We start from the raw sequence: 19,431 nt of genomic DNA on the forward strand, positions 1-19,431 counted from the left end.
AGAAAGAAACCATTGTGTTCTGATTGTTGGAAAAAGACTACAAGATATAATTAACAAGTAAGACAACTTTAATATTTATAAAGGGAAAAATCCAGAACTCAATGAATCTGGGTTCCTTATAATCTATTTCTGGTTAGGGTTTGTTTTGCTTTTTTGTCAGTCTAGCAGGGAAATACTTTAATAATTGTATGTTTTTTGCATTATATTTCAATACTTTTATGTTTTGTTTTCTGTTTCACATTGAAGATATACCATTGTTAAAACTAATTATTTTACATTTTTTCCTAGTTAGATAGTTGTTACTATATCTTCGTTTGAATTAAACATCTTAAGGCTCGATGATCAAAAGTTCACCACCAAAAACGTAAACAAAAAGTACGTTTAGCCCCGTCTTGGTCCAATTATCAAAGAAAATAGGCTGTCCCTGCGAGTGGCGAGCTGTCTCCCATACAAATAATGAGAGCTCTCTGCTACGTAAAATTTTGTAATGGAGGATTAAAGGGACATGAAACCCACATTTTTTCTTTCATGATTTAGAAAGAGAATGCAATTTTAAACATCTTTCTAATTTACTTCTATTATCTAATTTGTTTTATTCTCTTGATATTATTTGCTGAAAAGCATATCTAGATATGCTCAGTGGCTGCTGATTGGTTGCTGCACATAGAAGCCTCATGTGATTGGCTCACCCATGTGCATTGCTTTTTCTTCAAATAAGGATATCTAAAAAATGAAGCAAAATAAATAATAGAAGTAAATTTTAATGTTGTTTAAAATTGTATGTTCTTTCTGAATCATGAAAGAAAGATTTTGGGTTTAGTGGCCCTTTAAGTACACAGGGAGAATATGATTACATTTTAATATTACACCTAATACAAATCAAAATACACTGTTTTCAGTGCACTGTTCCTTAAAATTGCTGTTATTTTCCTATACATAGGTTTTCCTTTCAGAGTAATAAGTGTTTTTATTATTTTGATAAAAGTTTGCCAATTTGCAAGAAAAATTGTGAGATCTGTAGGTCGGGAAAGTTTAGAGAATTACATTTGGATTTGAAACAAACAATTACGCTTTGTTTTTGTACATATAAGTATGAATTTCTATGTGATTTTGCACACCCAGAGTACTTAAATTATGATTTACGCTGTGCATATTTAATACGATTTATTCCTCTGTAACTTACATACAAATTTTACATTTTTGATAAAGAACGATCTTTGTGAAACAATTTTGTTATAATTGTTGATGCACCTTAACAATACAAATTTTTACTGTGTACTTTTGTGTCACTGGTTCAATTATTCATTTTGTATGGTTCTAAAATTATGTTTTTTCCCATACAAACATGCAGTAAACACCATTTAGCTAGACACGCTTATCAATTCCACCAGGGAAATAGAAGTACTGGTGAGCATTCTTACAGAATCTCACCAGCCCAGAGAGCTTTAGATTATAGGTCTCTTAGGCCTAGATTTAGAGTTCGGCGGTAAAAGGGCTGTTAACGCTCCGCGGGCTTTTTTCTGGCCGCACCATAAATTTAACTCTGGTATCGAGAGTTCAAACAAATGCTGCGTTAGGCTCCAAAAAAGGAGCGTAGGGCATTTTTACCGCAAATGCAACTCTCGATACCAGAGTTGCTTACGGACGCGGCCAGCCTCAAAAACGTGCTCGTGCACGATTCTCCCATAGGAAACAATGGGACTGTTTGAGCTGAAAAAAAACCTAACACCTGCAAAAAAGCAGCGTTCAGCTCCTAACGCAGCCCCATTGTTTCCTATGGGGAAACACTTCCTACGTCTGCACCTAACACCCTAACATGAACCCCAAGTCTAAACACCCCTAACCTTACACTTATTAACCCCTAATCTTCCGCCCCCGCTATCGCTGACCCCTGCATTACAGTTTTAACCCCTAATCTTCCGCTCCGTAAACCGCCGCAACCTACGTTATCCCTATGTACCCCTAATCTGCTGCCCTAACATCGCCGACCCCTATGTTATATTTATTAACCCCTAATCTGCCCCCCACAACGTCGCCTCCCCCTGCCTACACTTATTAACCCCTAATCTGCCGAGCGGACCTGAGCGCTACTATAATAAAGTTATTAACCCCTAACCCGCCTCACTAACCCTATCATAAATAGTATTAACCCCTAATCTGCCCTCCCTAACATCGCCGACACCTACCTTCAATTATTAACCCCTAATCTTCCGATCGGAGCTCACCGCTATTCTAATAAATGTATTAACCCCTAAAGCTAAGTCTAACCCTAACACTAACACCCCCCTAACTTAAATATAATTTACATATAACGAAATAAATTAACTCTTATTAAATAAATGATTCCTATTTAAAGCTAAATACTTACCTATAAAATAAACCCTAATATAGCTACAATATAAATTATAATTATATTTTAGCTATTTTAGGATTAATATTTATTTTACAGGCAACTTGGTATTTATTTTAACCAGGTACAATAGCTATTAAATAGTTAAGAACTATTTAATAGCTACCTAGTTAAAATAATAACAAAATTACCTGTAAAATAAATCCTAACCTAAGATATAATTAAACCTAACACTACCCTATCAATAAAATAATTAAATAAACTACCTACAATTACCTACAATTAACCTAACACTACACTATCAATAAATAAATTAAACACAATTGCTACAAATAAATACAATTAAATAAACTAGCTAAAGTACAAAAAATAAAAAAGAACTAAGTTACAGAAAATAAAAAAATATTTACAAACATAAGAAAAATATTACAACAATTTTAAACTAATTACACCTACTCTAAGCCCCCTAATAAAATAACAAAGCCCCCCAAAATAATAAATTCCCTACCCTATTCTAAATTTAAAAAGTTACAAGCTCTTTTACCTTACCAGCCCTGAACAGGGCCCTTTGCGGGGCATGCCCCAAGAAGTTCAGCTCTTTTGCCTGTAAAAGAAAACATACAATACCCCCCCCCCCAACATTACAACCCACCACCCACATACCCCTAATCTAACCCAAACCCCCCTTAAATAAACCTAACACTAAGCCCCTGATGATCTTCCTACCTTGTCTTCACCATGCCAGGTTCACCGATCCGTCCTGGCTCCAAGATCTTCATCCAACCCAAGCGGGGGCTAGACATCCACTGAAGAAGTCCAGAAGAGGGTCCAAAGTCTTCCTCCTATCCGGCAAGAAGAGGACATCCGGACCGCCAAACATCTTCTCCAAGCGGCATCTTCGATCTTCTTCCATCCGGTGCGGAGCGGGTCCATCTTGAAGCAGGCGACGCGGATCCATCCTCTTCTTCCGATGTCTCCCGACGAATGACGGTTCCTTTAAGGGACGTCATCCAAGATGGCGTCCCTCGAATTCCGATTGGCTGATAGGATTCTATCAGCCAATCGGAATTAAGGTAGGAATTTTCTGATTGGCTGATGGAATCAGCCAATCAGAATCAAGTTCAATCCGATTGGCTGATCCAATCAGCCAATCAGATTGAGCTCGCATTCTATTGGCTGTTCCGATCAGCCAATAGAATGCGAGCTCAATCTGATTGGCTGATTGGATCGGCCAATCGGATTGAACTAGATTCTGATTGGCTGATTCCATCAGCCAATCAGAAAATTCCTACCTTAATTCCGATTGGCTGATAGAATCCTATCAGCCAATCGGAATTCGAGGGACGCCATCTTGGATGACGTCCCTTAAAGGAACCGTCATTCGTCGGGAGACATCGGAAGAAGAGGATGGATCCGCGTCGCCTGCTTCAAGATGGACCCGCTCCGCACCGGATGGAAGAAGATCAAAGATGCCGCTTGGAGAAGATGTTTGCCGGTCCGGATGTCCTCTTCTTGCCGGATAGGAGGAAGACTTTGGAGCCTCTTCTGGACTTCTTCAGTGGATGTCTAGCCCCCGCTTGGGTTGGATGAAGATCTTGGAGCCAGGACGGATCGGTGAACCTGGCATGGTGAAGACAAGGTAGGAAGATCATCAGGGGCTTAGTGTTAGGTTTATTTAAGGGGGGTTTGGGTTAGATTAGGGGTATGTGGGTGGTGGGTTGTAATGTTGGGGGGGGGGGGTATTGTATGTTTTCTTTTACAGGCAAAAGAGCTGAACTTCTTGGGGCATGCCCCGCAAAGGGCCCTGTTCAGGGCTGGTAAGGTAAAAGAGCTTGTAACTTTTTAAATTTAGAATAGGGTAGGGAATTTATTATTTTGGGGGGCTTTGTTATTTTATTAGGGGGCTTAGAGTAGGTGTAATTAGTTTAAAATTGTTGTAATATTTTTCTTATGTTTGTAAATATTTTTTTATTTTCTGTAACTTAGTTCTTTTTTATTTTTTGTACTTTAGCTAGTTTATTTAATTGTATTTATTTGTAGCAATTGTGTTTATTTAATTTATTGATAGTGTAGTGTTAGGTTAATTGTAGGTAATTGTAGGTAGTTTATTTAATTATTTTATTGATAGGGTAGTGTTAGGTTTAATTATATCTTAGGTTAGGATTTATTTTACAGGTAATTTTGTTATTATTTTAACTAGGTAACTATTAAATAGTTCTTAACTATTTAATAGCTATTGTACCTAGTTAAAATAAATACCAAGTTGCCTGTAAAATAAATATTAATCCTAAAATAGCTATAATATAATTATAATTTATATTGTAGCTATATTAGGATTTATTTTACAGGTAAGTATTTAGCTTTAAATAGGATTAATTTATTTAATAAGAGTTAATTTATTTCGTTAGATTAAAATTATATTTAAGTTAGGGGGGTGTTAGTGTTAGGGTTAGACTTAGCTTTAGGGGTTAATACATTTATTAGAATAGCGGTGAGCTCCGATCGGAAGATTAGGGGTTAATAATTGAAGTTAGGTGTCGGCGATGTTAGGGAGGGCAGATTAGGGGTTAATACTATTTATGATAGGGTTAGTGAGGCGGGTTAGGGGTTAATAACTTTATTATAGTAGCGGTGCGGTCCGCTCGGCAGATTAGGGGTTAATAAGTGTAGGTAGGTGTCGGCGACGTTGAGGGGGGCAGATTAGGGGATAATAAATATAATATAGGGGTCGGCGGTGTTAGGGGTAGCAGATTAGGGGTACATAGGGATAATGTAGGTGGCGGCGCTTTGCGGTCGGAAGATTAGGGGTTAATTATTTTAAGTAGCTGGCGGCGATGTTGTGGGGGGCAGATTAGGGGTTAATAAATGTAATATAGGGGTCGGCGGGGTTAGGGGCAGCAGATTAGGGGTACATAAGTATAACGTAGGTGGCGGTCGGAAGATTAGGGGTTAAAATTTTTAATCGAGTTGCGGCGATGTGGGGGGACCTCGGTTTAGGGGTACATAGGTAGTTTATGGGTGTTAGTGTACTTTAGGGTACAGTAGTTAAGAGCTTTATAAACCGGCGTTAGCCAGAAAGCTCTTAACTCCTGCTATTTTCAGGCGGCTGGAATCTTGTCGTTAGAGCTCTAACGCTCACTGCAGAAACGACTCTAAATACCAGCGTTAGAAAGATCCCATTGAAAAGATAGGCTACGCAAATGGCGTAGGGGGATCTGCGGTATAGAAAAGTCGCGGCTGTAAAGTGAGCGTTAGACCCTTTAATCACTGACTCCAAATACCAGCGGGCGGCCAAAACCAGCGTTAGGAGCCTCTAACGCTGGTTTTGACGGCTACCGCCGAACTCTAAATCTAGGCCTTAGTGCGCAAAGATCCTTGTTCATAAGAGATGTAGCAAAAAAATAGAAAATGCAACATGTGTGATTTTTTTTTTCCTTTATTGATTTTAATAAAGGAGTGGAAAAACAATTATCAATCCATGTCGGACAGGGGCGTGCAACTCTGCACACTGCCCGTACACCGCCAATCACATGTTGACAGGAGCTGTCAATCTCACCCGGTTGGAAGAGACCGGGGAGATTTAAATTCTCCACCCAAGAGGTGGAGAACAGGGTAGGGAAGCTGTGGTCTAATGACCGCTGTTTGATAAATTATGACTGCAGGTTCGGTTGTGCGAACCTGCAGTAAAAGTGGAGAAAAGGGCTTGATAAAACTAGCCCATAGCCACTTACTTATGTTAAAAAGGCACTATTCTGTAATCAATAGATGTGTTGCTAGTAGACAAACAAGTCTATAGTTATTGCTTTTTCAATCCTCTTTCTACAAATATTTATGACTTGCAAATTCAGCAAAGTGCTTTTATTGTTGGATCTATTTCTAAAGTTTATGATGGTCCAATAAAATCTACCACAGGGATTCTGATTATCTGGAAGCAATTAGAATGTATGAGCTAACCTGAAAGAGATAGACGTCTCCAAAGGAATTGCTGAGACAGAATACATTTTCCTTCTTCGGGTGCTCAGGGACAGACTGAACAATGCTGTCTTCTGCAAGTAAGGCGTATCTAGGTGAAGAGTTTTGCTCCGTGGAATTTCCCTCGAAAGTCTCATAAAACATCAGGGTGCAACCTTGGAAAGAATAACAGAGTGTGTTGAAAAAAAATCATAGTAAATCTCTACAACAATAAATTAAAGAAGAGCAGAATTAAAATGTACAGCTATTAAAATGGAATATTTTACGTTGCTGTATAGACCTGTATTTATTAAATGGACAGTAAAGTAAAAGTTACATTTTCACGATTCAGACAGAGCACGTGATTTTAAACAACTTTCCAATTTACTTTTTTTTTTATAAAATTTGTGTTGTTCTCTTGATATCCTGTGTTAAGAGTATTGCTGGTTGGGCTGATGGTTGGGAGCTCAGGAGAGTGCACGTTTTTAGAAGTCTATGTACAAAATTGCTAAAATCGATGTTGCAAACACTGCTGCCAGATGGCTAGACATACATGCACGCTCCTGAGCTGACCTAGGATTATTTTTTAATACAAAATACCAAGAGAACTAAACAAAATTGATAACATTTAAATTGGAAGGTTGTTTAAAATGTTATGCTCTATCCAGCCCATTAAAGGGACATTGTACACTAGATTTTTTCTTTGCATAAATGTTTAGTAGATGATCCATTCATTTAGCTCATCTGGGAGTGTTTTAGTAACAATGTATAGTTTTGCTTATTTTTTAACAACATTGTGCTGATTTTCCCAACTAATCCCAAAATTGTAGATGTACTGATGTTTACAGCTTCCTGCTGCTTCTATTTGTATAATCTGTCTTTTCATATGTAGGGGAGGGGGGGGGGGTCCGCTCTTCTTGCTTTCCCAGTCCCTTTCACTGGGTGTCCCAGCCTAACTTCATCAACATTGCTGGGAGCTTCTAAGTAAGTTTTTAAAAGGTTTTATACTGAATTTTTATATCAGTATCTGTTCATATTATTTATAGTAGTGTCTATTACATGCAGTTATATGTAAATTAGTATACACTGTTCCTTTAAGTTAGGTTCTATTCCCATTCCCTAGCTCTGCTTCAGCTTACAGTGCAGAGACGCTGCTAAATGACTTTATGTGTAGCTGTATTGTTTAGCTGTTCAGCTTCATCATAGCATAGTAATAGGTTTCACATCTTACAACTGAGCCTATTTTAATCAGTTATTTATTATTAGATGTTTTAAAAGATCTACATACAATAGAGATGTCTAACGTACAAAGAAACAAAGGTAAAGCACTAATGAAAATGACAAATTATTACTGTATATGTTTAATAGAACATACAAGGGCAAATAAAAAATTTTAAAATGTTAAACACCTAGATAAAGGCATATCTAGACCTGCAGGGCACTACTTATACTATGCTGAGACACTGGACCAATCACAGGAGGGATATGGGCACAGTCAACAATAAACAGCCATGTTCAGCTTAGGACCAGTAGTGTGTTGCTGACTTTAAAGTGACAGTAAAGTGCAGTGTTCTAAAAGTAAACACTGAGTACATGAGGTTAAAGAGGCAGTAAGAACCTTGAGATTTTTATTTAAAAATGTTTAGTTATGCATAATTAACAAACTTTGCAATATATTTGCAATATATTTTCGTTATTTATTTTGCCCACTTTTCATGTAATTTCTTTCGGAAAATTCTAAGAATACGAAAAGCACCCTGCTGACTTCTCAAGGCTAACTGTTATATAACTGTGCCCAAATGGCTTTAACTGATAACAAATTAAAACATAGTGTACTTTATACTAACTTTATGAAGAGTTGCTAGCCTTGTTGCCTGTGTACAAGAGCCCCGATTGGCTCCTCCTAACAAGGCAAATGGGGGTGGAGTTTGGCTATTGATAAATAATTATATTAAAAAGGATGTTAATTTCTCTTAACAACATTTAGACTTGGTGGATATGTTATTCTATAGCAGCACAACAGAAGTGTCTTGTAATTACAAGGGGTTTACTGTTCCTTTAAAGGGACATGAAAACCAACATTTTTCTTCCATGTTTTAGAAGCTATATACAATGATAAGGAACTTTCTAATTAACTTCAATTAGCAAATTTGCATCATTCCTTTGGTATTCTTTATTGAAGGAGCAGCATTGCAATACAGGAAGCTAGCAGAACACATTCAGTGAACCAATGGCAAGAGGTATATATGTGAAGCCACCAATAGCAGCTAGTTCCCAGTAGTGCATTGCTGCTCCTGAGCCTACCTAGGTATTGTTTTCAACAAAGCATACCAAGAGAACAATGCAAATTAGATAATAGCAGTACATTGGAAAGTAGTTTAAAATTACAAACTCCACCTGAATCATGAAATAATTTTTTTGGGTTTCATGTCCCTTTAAGAGTAATTTTATTGCTGGAAATGCTTTTTTTTTTTTTTTTTTGCCACCTTCCAATCTGCAGCCATCTGACTTCCCCTTCATGAAGTTTTGACTGCATTTAAAGCCCTCTCAGCTGTATAGCAGCAACACTTGTGCACACTAATACCCTAATATAGATTTCAATTGAGTGGGCCATATACTTGCCATAATAGGAAAAATAATGTTGTATGGAGGGTGACAGCTGGCGACAACTTGCATGGTTTCCAGAAAAGGTAAGATATAACCTTAAAGGGACATTATACACTCGTTTTGTAGATGATCTATTTATATAGCCCATAAAGTTTTTTTTTTTCTTAATGTATAGTTTTGCTTATTTTTAAATAACATTGCTCTGATTTTCAGACTCCTAACCAAGCCCCAAATTTTTAGGAGAATACCGTCAGCTACCTTCTCCAGCTTGCTCCTGTTTGTGTAAAGGGTCTTTTCATATGCAAAGGAAGGTGGAGAGGGTCTTATTTCCCATTTGCAGTGGGCTTTCCAGCTACCTTTTCAACAGTGCTAAATTGGGAGCTTCTAATAAGTTTAGATCAGTAACTGTGCATCTTATTCTTTATAGTAGTGACTACTACATGCAGTTATATCAAAATTGGTGTATACTGTCCCTTTAACAAAAGCATTCTCAGCAATTAAATGATGTGCATGATTCTCTACAACCAATAATGCATTAAGGAAATGCTCTAAACCATGACTCGACAAACCCAGGAGCCATGGAACCACTAGCTCCAAGAGTTTTACCCCTGGCTCCTAACTTTTTGCGTTATTCTCCATATAACTATATACAGATACCACTGTCTGGCTCCTAAAAATACATCTGGCTCCTAAAAATTCTTACTGGCTCCTACATTTTATCAACACATGATCTAGACTTTATATGTTACATGCCAGTTGTTATGGTATCATTATTATTGCTTCTTTATATCCTTAGAAAAACAGTAGCCACTATATCCTAGCACATCCCGAGATGCAATATAAAACATTAAAAGGGATATGAAACCTGTAATTTTTTCTTTTATAATTCAAATAGAGCATGCAATTTTAAACAACTTTCTAATTTGCTTCTATTATCAATTTTTCTTCGACCTCTTGGTATCTTTTGTTGAAAAACAGGAAGGTAAGCTCAGTAGCGTTACCTGGAGCACTATATGGCAGCAGTTTTTACAAGAATGTTATACATTAGCAAGAGCACTAGATGGCAGCACTATTTCCTGACATGTTGTGCTCCAGATGCCTACCTAGGTGTCTCTTCAATAAAGAATATCATGGGAACTAATTAAATGTGATAATAGAAGTGAATTATAATGGTTTTAAATTGTATACTCTGTTTGAATCACAAAAGAAAATGTTTGGGGTTCGTTTCCCTTTAAACAATACAAGTTTCTATGCAAATTATATATTTCTATTAAGCAATGAGATAGGAGAGGGGGGGGGGGGATAAAGAAAAGGGGAGACTCCTAATTATTATTATTTTATTATTATTTGTATATTAAACAAAAAAATGTATATGTTACATGTAAAGGCCTAAACAATTAGAATAGTTTATAAAATGTATTTTTAGATAACAATAAATATAAGGGCAACTCACAGACCACTAATTGTAGAGAGAAATAAAACAAATATTTTTTTTCAAGCCTAGAAATAGTTTTTTGCAAAACAAATGTGTGTGGGTTTTTTTTCAAGATGTAACAAAGAGGACTATTATCCTTTTGCCATATATGAATATGCTCTCTCTGGTATTTAACTGTTACCTTGCATGTAAAATGCAGAAACTATTTGTATATCAGCCTGTAAATTTCCACTATAAGCACTGAGCATACATTGGCAAAAGTAATTAATAACTTGTGAATAATCACAATAAATGTTATATTATTATTTTTTTGACACCAGGTTTTTGTATGATGGACTGTCCATATTATTATTTCATTCTTCACTGCTTCAATCACACAAATCTCGTCACTACTATAGCTGCACTTCAATGGTTCACATGATACACGTTTCCTCCACCAAAAATAACTTACGTTGTTTTTTTTTTCTTCTTCAATGAAGGCCTCTATCATGTGACAAAATCACTAGCTTTAAATAAATAAGATGTAATCAATGGTGTATTTAGTTTTTTTGTGCTGCCCTAGGCACTGGGAAATCTGCTGCCCTCAGAAATCCCCATTCTTGAATTTTAGCTAATTGCTTCATATATAATTATATATGATAAAAATATTTTATATACTGTATGTATATATATATATATATATATATATATATATATATATATATATATATATATATATATATATACTTCATATATTTCTCACAACTGGAGGCCGGGTCAGGCAATCTCTAGCAGGGATCACTGCATTTTTGTGCTAAAATTAATAAATAAAACAATTGGAGATCATAGGCGTGGGAAGATGCTATGGCACAGAACTACTCCCTCGAGATTTCCTGCCGTACCCCCCAACTCCTATTGGAATTAGCACGGGTCGAATATGCTCCACGATGAAATGCTATATACAATACTATGTGAGAAAACTTATTAATTAAATGTTGCATATTTTTGTTGCTTCTCCTATTATGATGATTTTATATGCAGCTGTGACCATCTAGAACCGGATGGCCCACTCCCTAACAAATAGAAGTCTCAGGTCAATACTTTAGAGGCCTTAGGTGACACAAATACATTTATGATTATTAAACACACAAAAAATAACATACTTCCTCAAATGTTGAGTGGTGTAGGGCATTTAGGTAAGGTTGTATCTTCTGTTTTTCCCTCTAAAGGGTTCTTTTGAATTTTGACCACCCAAAAACGCAAGTTTTTATTTCTGCCTTTTCCTAGGGCCACACAATCTATGACAGACATTCTTAGTTCTGCCTTTTCCCTTGGGCTGCAAAGACTAATTCTAGATAATCATAGTAACAGTGTATATTATAGTAGCCTGGCATGTAAGAATAAGTAGCTATTTGTAGCAATGTCTTAAATAAAATATAATTGCAGTTTTTAGTGATGATAAAGTACAGTTACAACAGGCATGTAGCATTTGAAGATAGAATACTGACAAATTAAATATTTCCAGTATGTCATATAATTATCAGATTCCTACCTTGTGTGTCTCTCAAGTGTTTTTATTCTGGGACCCCACTTTGCCATTCTACTCTACCCCTCTAGATATCTCCATTTACCACAAACAAAGTAATTGTCATTTGAAGTCTTTACAAAGAATAAGATCATTTTGTTTTGATAGATAGAACTGTAAAATTGCGACTAGAAATTGTGGCCTGGTGGTGCCTATATTGTTTCAATGGGCTTCTGTCTGCCAATCTGCTTGTACAATGTAGCTTAGGTCACTCATAACTGTTCTACTGTCAATGGAGTCATTAACAGGTAGGTTAAATATACTGGTCTTTTTAAAGGGACATTGTACACTAGATTTTTCTTTGCATAAATGTTTTGTAGATAATCCATTTATATAGCCTGTCTGAAATGTTTTTGTAACAATGTATAGTGTTGCTTAATTTTAAATAATATTTTGCAGATTTTCAGATGCTTAACCAAGCCCCAAAGTATCAGATGTAGACTCAAGTCTACAGACTCCAGCTTGCTCCTGATTGATTGTGTAATGGGTCTTGTCATATGAAGGGGAGGGGGTAATGTCTGCTGTCCTTGCTTTCTCAACCCCTTTCACAGGGTGTTCAAGCCTAACCTCATCAACAGAGCTAAACTGGGAGCTTTAAAATATGTTTTTAAAATGTTTTATACTGGATTTTTAGATCAGTATCTGTGCATATTCTTCTTTATAGTAGTGTCTATTACATGCAGTTATATGACAATTGGTGTATACTGTCCCTTTAAACCCTTCAACCCCCCCCCCCCCTTTTGCTACATACAACACAACCAGTGTCAGTGACAAACAGTGTTTCTGTGTGATTTGCTGACAGGAAACTCTTGTGTTCACAGGTGAAAATTAATGACAAAAAGTAAGAACAATATTCTAAGGGGCGGAATGCTGAATATATAAAATGCTACTCACAAACACTTTGACAAACAAAAAACATTTACTGATATCACTAATAGTATAACATGTTTCTTGGACCATCCCACCTAGGATCCACTCTTGTATATAGGCAGTGGCCATTAAAAATCAGTCATGATTTTCATCAGCAATTTCAAAATTCAAATCAAATATAATTTACATTCTACACGAATGACACATTCAAAATGGCAACTCATATGTTTGTAACTAAATGTTGCCATGTTAGTTCTGAAAAGTCATTGAAAGTGTTGTAAACAAATATCACGGGATACGTACAAGAAACTGTTTGATGACAAAGACATTTATCCATCCCAACTGGTTACATTCCACATTGAACTATACATATCCTAAGATAGTAAAGCACCATGAAAATAATATTACTCCTATTTTTTTCAGTCACATTTTGATTGCAACTAAACCCCTGGTACACTTGATTCTTCCCATAGCAATGGATTCTAACCATAACATTCCATCTTCAAACAGCTCTAACCTTGCCAACCTATCCTCTTTGTGCTTTAAACCCTTTTTTTTTTTTTTTTAAATATTTATTTATTATTAGCGTACACACAGTCGTCTTGTTACAGACCTTGCAACAAGATTATAAACAATCTTCTTTACAACGGAAAGACAAATCTTAACAAATTATAGGGCATTTAAGCCAATAACAATGATTTGAGTAAAAGAAAACAAAACGATAAAAAAGCACAGCTTAAAAAAATAGGAGATACAATGCTGTCCCAAGAGCTCTGTATTAGCGAGGATGTGATTAGAGAAAGATATAGCCTGTGTGTCACGCAATTTGAATTTATCCTGGGAAATATATAAAGTTAACACTGTAAAGACGCAAATACATGAATATCTATCCTAAAGTGGATTAAACATACTTTTAAGTGATGTCAATACGGGGGGGGAGGGGAGTAGGAAGGGGTGGGGAAGGAAAATAGAAAAAGAAGGAAGGAAGAGAGAGGAGAAAAAAAAAAAAAAAAAAAAACACAAAAAAAAAACAAACAAAAAAAAAACCCTGCATTACCCCCAACCCGCTCTGCTCTCTCACTATTCGACCCAGAATGCTGGGTATCTGCCCGCATTAATCAATTCAAGAATGTAGGCCGATTGGCTAAGTGGTTTAATTAATTGCTGCTGTGCCTGAGAGGGAAGTGAGAGTATTACTAGGCCCCATTTTTCTAGGAATCTCTTTATGCGGACCTCATCAAACTTAGATAATGCATATTGTTCCACCATACATTGTTTCAATACTTCTTTTTTAAATTTTATGAAAGAGGGAAGGTGGGGGAGCTTCCAAGATGTAAGAATCACGTTCCTTTGTGCTTTAAACCCTAATCCCAACCTCCCATCAATGCCATAAACCCTAAAGACTAACTATCTAGCAGCAACCGTCTAACGGCAAAACCTCCAAAAAAAAACAAAACACAATAGCCCTGTTGCTAACCACATCTAACATAATGTAGTGGGGTGAGGTCACATGGGTGATTAAATGCAGGGCTGGCTCAAGATTTTGTGCTGCCTGGGTAATAAAATGACGCCCTCAGCCCTATGAACACTACAGTCTAAACCCAACCTCAGTTGTTTCATAGATACAAGGGATATGAAAGACAAAATGTTTCTTTCATGATTTAGATAGAGCAGGTGAGTTTATACAACTTTCTAGGTTACTTCTATTATCAATTTTTCTTCGTTCTCTTGGAATCTGGTGAAAAGCAGGGGCGTAAGCTTAACCCCTTAACGACCAACGACGTATGGGGTACGTCCTGCAAAAAAATGCAGTTAATGACCAAGGACGTACCCCGTACGTCGTTGGTCTTTGAAAGCAGTGGAAGCGATCCTGATCACTTCCAACTGCTTTCATGTTATAGCAGTGATGCCTCGATATTGAGGCATCCTGCTATAACATTTTTTAGCCGACCGATGAAGAGAGAGCCACCCTGTGGCCCTCTCTGCATCGGCCATCAATGGCCATGTTCGTTGGTGGGTGGGAGCTGATCCAGGGAGGCGGGTGTGCGGCCATCGGTGGGGAAGGGGGGCGGGATCGAGTGCGCGCGGGTGCACTATGGAACAAATGTTAAGTGGTACACGGTGGGAGAGAGGGTGGGAACATTACAAATTTTAACGATCTGGGAGGGTGGGAGGTTGGGGGTTGAGGGGGGGCAGCTACACTACAGAAAATAGAATTTTTTAAATAATAAAATGTTTTAAAAAACATATTTGATTTCAAACTGGGTACTGGCAGACAGCTGCCAGTACCCAATATGGCGCATAATAAGGCCTAGAGGGGGGTTAGAAAGCTGTTTGGGGGGGATCAGGGAGGTTGGGGGCTAAGGGGGGATCCTACAGAGGAGAATTATCATTTTTTTTTTTTTTTTAATCCCCAAAAAACTCTTATTTTAGTACTGGCAGACTTACTGCCAGTACTTAAGATGGCGGGGACAATTGTGGGGTGGGGGAGGGAAGAGAGCTGTTTGGGAGGGATCAGGGGGTGTGATGTGTCATGTGGGAGGTTGATCCCTACACTAAAGCTAAAATTAACCCTGCAAGCTCCCTAATTAACCCCTTCAATGCTGGGCATTATACACGTGTGGTGCGCAACGGCATTTAGCTGCCTTCTAATTACCAAAAAGCAAAGCCAAAGCCATATATGTCTGCTATTTCTGAACAAAGGGGATCCCAGAGAAGCTTTTACAACCATTTATGCCATAATTACACAAGCTGTTTGTAAATAATTTCAGTGAGAAACCTAAAATTGTGAAAAATGTAACGCTTTATTTTTATTTGTTAGCATTTGGCGATGAAATGGTGGCATGAAATATACCAAAATGGGCCTAGATCAATACTTTGGGTTGTCTACTACATTATACTAAAGCTAAAATTAACCCTAAAAGCTCCCTACAAGCATCCTAATTAACCCCTTCAATGCTGGGCATAATACATGTGTGGTGCGCAGTGGCATTTTGCGGCCTTCTAAATACCAAAAAGCAATGCCAAAGCCATATATGTCTGCAATTTCTGAACAAAGGGGATCCCAGAGAAGCATTTACAACCATGTATGCCATAATTGCACAAGTTGTTTGTAAATAATTTCAGTGAGAAACCTAAAGTTTGTGAAACAATTTGTGAAAAAGTGAACAATTTTTTTTATTTGATCGCATTTGGTAGTGAAATGGTGGCATGAAATATACCAAAATGGGCCTAGATCAATACTTTGGGATGTCTTCTAAAAAAAAATATATACATGTCAATGGATATTCAGGGATTCCTGAAAGATATCAGTGTCCCAATGTAACTAGCGCTAATTTTGAAAAAAAGTGGTTTGGAAATAGCAAAGTGCTACTTGTGTTTATTGCCCTATAACTTGCACAAAAAGCAAAGCACATGTAAACATTGGGTATTTCTAAACTCAGGACAAAATTTAGAAACTATTTAGCATGGGTGTTTTTTGGTGGTTGTAGATGTGTAACAGATTTTGGGGGTCAAAGTTAGAAAAAGTGTGTTTTTTTCCATTTTTCCTCATATTTTATAAATTTTTTTATAGTAAATTATAAGATATGATGAAAATAATGGTATCTATAGAAAGTCTATTTAATGGCGAGAAAAACGGTATATAATATGTGTGGGTACAGTAAATGAGTAAGAGGAAAATTACAGCTAAACACAAACGCTGCAGAAATGTAAAAATAGCCTTGGTCCCAAACGGACAGAAAATGGAAAAGTGCTGTGGTCCTTAAGGGGTTAAAGGGACATAAAACCCATTTTTTTTTTTTCTTTCATGATTTAGAAAGAGCATGTAATTTTAAACAACTTTCTAATTTACTTCTATTATCTATTTTGCTTGATTCTCTTGATATACTTTGCTGAAAAGCAACTCTAGATATGCTTAGTAGCTGCTGATTGGTAGCTGCTCAGAGATGCCTCATGTGATTGGCTCACCCATGTGCATTGCTATTTTTTCAGCAAAGGATATCTAAAGAATGAAGCAAATGAGATAATAGAAGCAAATTTGAATGTTCTTTAAAATTGTATTCTCTACCTGAATCATGAAAGAAAGATTTTGGGTTTAGTGTCCCTTTAAGAGCTGGACAATTTCTGGAGCACTATATGGCAGTACTATTTTCTGCCATGTAATGCCCCAGACATCTACCTAGGTATCTTCTTTAACAAAGAATATCATCGGAACAAAGCAAATCTAATAATAGAATTGGAAACTTTTTTTAAAATTGTATGCTTTGTCTGAATCACAAAATATTTTTGGGGGGGTTTCATATCAATTTAAAGTGAAACAGATTCAGGATATTTTTATTTGAATCAGATTTTTTAAATAAAATGCTTTTTGAGGAAAACATCTATCTAAAGGTAATTTCTATTTAAGATAAATTATAGTCTAAAGGTTATTCATCCTGACATATAGATTTGTTTGTAATTATATAGCAAGATGCTGCACATTCATGCCTGTAATGTTTATTTTTGGTAAATTAATGCCATTAATCCATTCACAATGTCTTTCTGTCATTTTTCTATCTTTGAGATATTATCACATATTATTGGTTTTGTAGTTCTCTGGCAGTGAAGGGGTTTATCCCCTTCCCTTGCTTTCCATGTGTTTATGACAGAGATGACCAGAGTCTTTAAATGTAATGTGTAAGGCAGTGCTTGACAAATCCGTTTAAAAATTAGGAGCCAGTAAGAATATTTGGGAGCCAGACAGTTGGATTTGGATATGGATATGTATATATATATATATATATATATATATATATATATACAGCGCTGCGGAATCTGTTGGCGCTCTACAAATAACCGATAATAATAATAATATATATATATATAGATATAGATAGATAGAGAGAGAGAGAGAGAGAGATAGAGAGAGAGATAGAGATAGAAACCCAAAAAGTTAGGAGCCAGGGGTAAAATTATAGGAGCCCACAACACACAACAAAAACAATGGGTCAGAATAGATGGTCAAATTCTTCAGCATAACAATGTTGCCTCTCTGGCATGGATCCCCTCATCCAAACGCCCCAAAAATCTACACAGATTCCACTTGATTTCAGAAACTTTTTTAGAATGGGATAGAACTATAGCCTCCAGTACTCACATATCTACTTACTCGTCTCCATTAATCCCAATCCTGGAAAATCCTGATATTCCCTACTCCGCAATGTGCAGACGCCTACATGCACCATACAGCCTGAGACAGGGCACTATACATAACGCACTTGCTGACGGTAAACTCAGATCCCAAGGGGAAATGGCAGAATGCTATGGTGACACCTTTACATCTTGGATGAGATATCACCAATTGTATCACTACCTAATGCACCACAAACATAAAAATGATTTCTGCAGGGCCCTCACCCCATACGAATCCCTCTGCACAGCCCTAACACCACCCAAGAGGATTATTTAAAAAGTATATAAATTACTACTCACTCCACCTGACACACAGTTGCCGACATACACTAGAGCATGGAACAACGATCTACATAACATTATTGAGGAAGAAGAATGGCTGAAGTCATTCCGCATTGTCCAATGCTCCTCTGTCTCGGCGACTGTCCAAGAAATTCAGCTCAAATTACTCACCAGATGGTACCATACACCATCAAGACTACACCGCCTCTTCCCATCGGTCACAGCGACTTGCTGGAGGGGATGTGGAGAGACAGGCACACTGCTACACATTTGGTGGGCATGCCCCAAAATAACAAATTACTGGTCATCGGTAATCGAGACTATGTTGGAGAAACTAAACATGCAAATACCAAACACACCAGAAACCCTCCTCTTCTTGCACCACCCTGAACAAATGGAGAAGCAGAAAAGGGCGCTCCTCCTGATTATGCTCACAGGTGCAAAGAGGCTTATTCCCAGATTGTGGAAATCTTCAGAGACTCCATCTGTCTCAGATTGGCGATATGCAGTGGAGGAATTGCTTGTGCTAGAAAAACTGCACTACTCATTGAGCAAACAATTACCCTTCTATGACACAATGGTATCCATGTGGAAATAAAATTGCCACATATGCTATAGCTATCAGGCTCTGGATACACCCTCTACCCCCCCCCCTTTTTTTTTTTTTTTTTTTTTCCCTTCTCTCTCCCCTTCCCCTCTCCCATCCTCTCCTTTTCTCACTTTCCACCTCTAGACTAACTCTCTTCCTAATTCTGATGAACATACTATATTGCTGATTAATATCTAACTATACTTAAACGTTAATATATGGTTTTTTATGTTCAAATATTCATAATTTAATGTTGAAAATTCAAGCTAAATACTGACGAAGGGCTTGCAAACATGCACAAGGACAATTGTTGTTAAAGTTTGATGAAAGAAGGAGAAATCAATCCGGCCTAGTTTGGGCCCTCCATGGACTCTTACTTTATATTTATTTATTATTTTTCCTACAACACCAAGGACGATTTGTATTTAATTCCTTCTTCTCCCTCGATTGAATGCATGTTACTGCTGCGCTCTTTGTTCTTGTAATATTGTTCTTTTTATTTCAATAAAGCTTGTTGAAAAAAAAAAAAAAAGTAAGATTTAAGCCAGTTGTTTTATAATAAAAAAAAATAATAAAAAAAAAAAAATTATAGGAGCCAGTGGCTCCCAGGT

The 19,431-nt window shown here is 37.0% G+C and overlaps 1 protein-coding gene across 4 annotated transcripts in view; it reads right to left on the bottom strand.

Annotated features, from left to right (window-relative positions):
• The window catches only part of TIAM2 (TIAM Rac1 associated GEF 2), a 645,041-nt gene that overhangs the window by 280,872 nt on the left and 344,738 nt on the right, over window positions 1–19,431 (bottom strand). For all 4 annotated transcript variants that reach the window (XM_053710965.1, XM_053710968.1, XM_053710967.1 and 1 more), the window contains one exon: window positions 6,305–6,477. In XM_053710965.1, coding sequence (XP_053566940.1) covers window positions 6,305–6,477 — 173 coding nt within the window. The remainder of the gene's footprint in view (window positions 1–6,304; window positions 6,478–19,431) is intronic.

This window comes from Bombina bombina, chromosome 4, assembly GCF_027579735.1.
Source record: "Bombina bombina isolate aBomBom1 chromosome 4, aBomBom1.pri, whole genome shotgun sequence".
In the NCBI taxonomy this organism is placed as follows: Eukaryota; Metazoa; Chordata; class Amphibia; order Anura; family Bombinatoridae; genus Bombina; species Bombina bombina.